Source organism: Glycine max, chromosome 16, assembly GCF_000004515.6.
Source record: "Glycine max cultivar Williams 82 chromosome 16, Glycine_max_v4.0, whole genome shotgun sequence".
Taxonomy (NCBI): Eukaryota; Viridiplantae; Streptophyta; class Magnoliopsida; order Fabales; family Fabaceae; genus Glycine; species Glycine max.
The window spans coordinates 28694556-28698096 of NC_038252.2; the positions used below are offsets into that span (position 1 = coordinate 28694556).

General features: G+C 40.9%; 1 protein-coding gene across 1 annotated transcript; it reads left to right on the forward strand.

Moving 5' to 3' along the window:
* The first annotated feature begins 540 nt into the window (after positions 1-540).
* Positions 541-1464, forward strand: LOC100777165 (uncharacterized). Its single transcript, XM_003548812.3, has one exon. The coding sequence runs from the start codon at positions 541-543 to the stop codon at positions 1462-1464; it is 924 nt and encodes a 307-aa protein (XP_003548860.3).
* Positions 1465-3541: the final 2077 nt, after the last annotated feature.

The following is a 3541-nucleotide window of genomic DNA, read 5'->3' on the forward strand; positions in this document are numbered from 1 at the left end:
GTGATGTGAGATCTTCCCCCAATTTTATTAAAGTTTCAATTACATTTTTTTTCTAATTTAAGGACTTTAATGAATTACACTTTCTTATGCAGGAGACAATCAATGTAGACTATCAGTATAGCTTTGGTCACACATTTTAAAATAAAACTAGATAAAATACACTAGATCCCAAACGAATGTATGTAAACTTTTTTGAGACCCTTGATCTTATTAGAAGATATGATAATATATTCTGATTTTATATCTATTAGATTTATCTTTAATTATATCTTTAACTATTAGGCTTATCTTCAGTTTTATAGTTGTTATATCTATTAGATTTATCTTTAGCCATATCTTTAGCTTATATATCTTTAGCTTGTAATCTTGTATATAAGCGAATGGTGCTTAATGAATTATTCAAGGAAACAATTTCTTTCATGGTATCAGATTGCTTAGGGAAAGATTTTTTAACCTTCCTCAGCCTTCCGCACATAGGCCTTAGCGCCGTTCAGCCCCTTTCTTCTTCTTCTTCTTCTTCTCCCCTTCTTCTCCATCACCATGCCTGACTCAAAATCTACCTTTCACCCTGCTCTTGCTGTATGCAACATCAAGAATCATGTCCCAATCATTCTTGAGATGGAAAATGTCCAATACGCGACATGGGCTGAACTTTTCAAAATTCACACACGATCCCATAGGGTAATTGATCATATAATTCCTTCACGGGATGGCAAGCAGAAGGCGCCACCAACGGAGGGGGAGACAGAACTCTGGTTGACACTAGACGCCACCATTCTACAATGGATTTATGCCACCATTTCTCATGATCTTTTACATACTATTCTTGAACCCGACACCACGACAATGGAGGCTTGGAATAGGTTGCGTGATATATTCCAAGATAACAAACACTCTCGTGCCGTTACACTTGAGTATGATTTCACCCACACAACCATGGAGGCCTTTTCAAGTGTCTCTGCTTACTGTCAACATCTCAAGTCATTGTCGGATCAACTCAAGAACGTCGGCTTTCCGGTCGATAACAGTAGGTTGGTTTTGCAATTGGTGTCCAGTCTCACTGAACCCTACAAGGGAGTGGCCACACTCATCCGTCAAAGTGATCCCTTGCCTCAGTTTTATCAAGCACGATCGATGCTTGTTCTTGAAGAATCCGGCCTCAAGAAGGCGGCTCAGACCTCGTCCTCCGCCATGGTGGCTCGTGACTCGGATGAATCTCAAGATATGTCTGATCATTCATCAACACGCCGCACAAATAATGGTGGAAAACGGTATTCAAATCGTGGCAATTCTAGAAAGAATCGCAACAACATTGGTGTTCGTGATAACTCAGGCGCTGGCAAGGGCGGCTCTGGTGGCGGGGGTAAAGGTGGCGGTGGTAGCAATCGTGGGGGTGGACAGCAGCAGCCCCAGAACAACCCCTGGCCTGCAAGTCAGCAATGGCCTTGGCCATGGATGCAGTGAGTCGTTCCTCCTTGTCCGTACTCAGCTGCTCCATGGGCCAGGCCCAATTATCAGCAACCTCCACGCCAACAGCCTGGTATTCTTGGGTCCAGACCTCAGCAGGCATACACAGCCACAGCTCCTACTCCAACAGACATCGAGGCTGCAATGCACACCCTCGATATTACTTCTTCGGATCCGATGATTAGAAAAGCATCAGAAAGAATAGGTGCTTGCCATAAGGGATGGATGATAGGAGTATGAAGGAATTTAATGATTGGATTGCAGATAAAGGTAGAAGACGTGCCCTGCGTGGGAAGAAAATTTACCTAGTATAGGCCTAATGGGCCAACCAAGAGTAGGCTAGATAGAGTCCTCGTCTCTGCTGACTGGTTCATCAAATGGCATGGAAATACACAATTTATTTTGGAACAGAACTTTTCTGATCATTGTCCTATTCTGTTGAGACCTATTGTTGTTGACTGGGGGCCTAAACCATTTAGGGTCTTGGATTGCTGGTTTCAGGATAGGTCATTTAGAATAGTTGTACAAGAGTGCTGGACAAATAACCCGCAAAGGGGATGGGGGCCTTTTGTGCTGAAAGAGAAGATAAAACAACTTAAGGCGAGGCTGAAAGTTTGGAGTAAGGAATACTTCTGAGATACACTTAAAAAGTTAAGAAATATTGAGATACAACTAAATAAGTTGGAAATTGATGGAGATGAAAGGCAACTATCTATCCAAGAACTAATGACTTGAAAAAAGCTACAAGAGGATCTATGGACAGCTGCCTAATCTCATGAATCTTTGCTGAGACAGAAGGCTAGATCAAGATGGATCAAAGAAAGGAATTGTAACTCCCGCTTCTTCCACTTACTACTGAATTTGAACCAGATAAATAATACCTTGAAAGAAGTGATGGATAACAAGTGTTGGGTTGATGCACCTGGAAGATTAAAAGAGGAAGTTTGTATGTTCTTTATGAAGAGGTTTGAAGAAAATGAGTGGGTGAGACCCAAGCTAGATGGGGTCAAATTTCAGAACATTGGACAACAACACAATGATATATTGACAGAGTGTTTTCATGAGGAAGAAATAAAGGCTATTGTATGGGATTGTGGGAGTGAGAAAAATCCTGGACCAAATGAACTAAACTTCAAATTCATTAAGGAGTCTTGGCATGTCATTAAACCTGACGTCGCCCAGTTCTTGGAGGAATTTTTTGTTAATGGAGTTTTTCCAAAGGGCAGCAATGCTTCTTTTATTGCTTTGATCCCTAAGGTTCTTGACCCCAAAACCTCAGCGAGTACAGACCTATTTCACTAATAGGCTACATGTATAAAATTATGGCTAAGATACTAGCAAGAAGGTTGAAGAAGGTGTTAGCAACAATTATAGACGAAAGACAAACTTCCTTCATAAGGGTAGACACTTGTTGCATGGTGTGCTTATCACAAATGAAGTAGTTGAGGAAGAAAAAAGGTGCCAAAAGTCATGCTTGGTATTCAAAGTCGACTATGAAAAGACATATGATTAAGTTTCGTGGGAATTTCTGCTATAAATGTTGAGGAGTTTGGGATTTTGCTCCAAGTGGATCAAATGGATTAAAGGGTGTGCCAAATTTGCTTCTATCTCGATATTGATGAATGGAAGCCCCTTGGCTGAATTCATCTCGCAAAGAGGACTCAGACAAGGGGGCCTACTAGCCCCTTTCTCGTTTAATATTGTTGTTGAAGGCCTAAACGGACTGATGAGAGAAGCAATGGAGAAGAAGTCATTCGAAGGCTTTTTAGTTGGAAGAAATAATGTAGAAATCAACATTCTACAGTATGTTGATGAGACAATATTTTTTGGTGAGACATCTATGGAAAAATTCAAAGCAATCAAAGTCATTTTAAGGAGCTTTGAACTCGTATCAAGGCTTAAAATTAATTTCACAAAGAGCGGTTTTGGGGCAATTGGGAAGTCGGACCAATGGAAGAAGATTGTTGCAAATTACCTGAACTACAAATTGTTGTCTATACCATTCCTATACTTGAGTATCCCGATCGGGGAAAAACCCAAGGCATAGTGAGATGTGAGATCCTATCATCAAGAA

Bases quoted from the DNA above. Each gene is read 5' to 3' on its own strand.
- LOC100777165 (XM_003548812.3), top strand. From the start codon at position 541: ATGCCTGACTCAAAATCTACCTTTCACCCTGCTCTTGCTGTATGCAAC.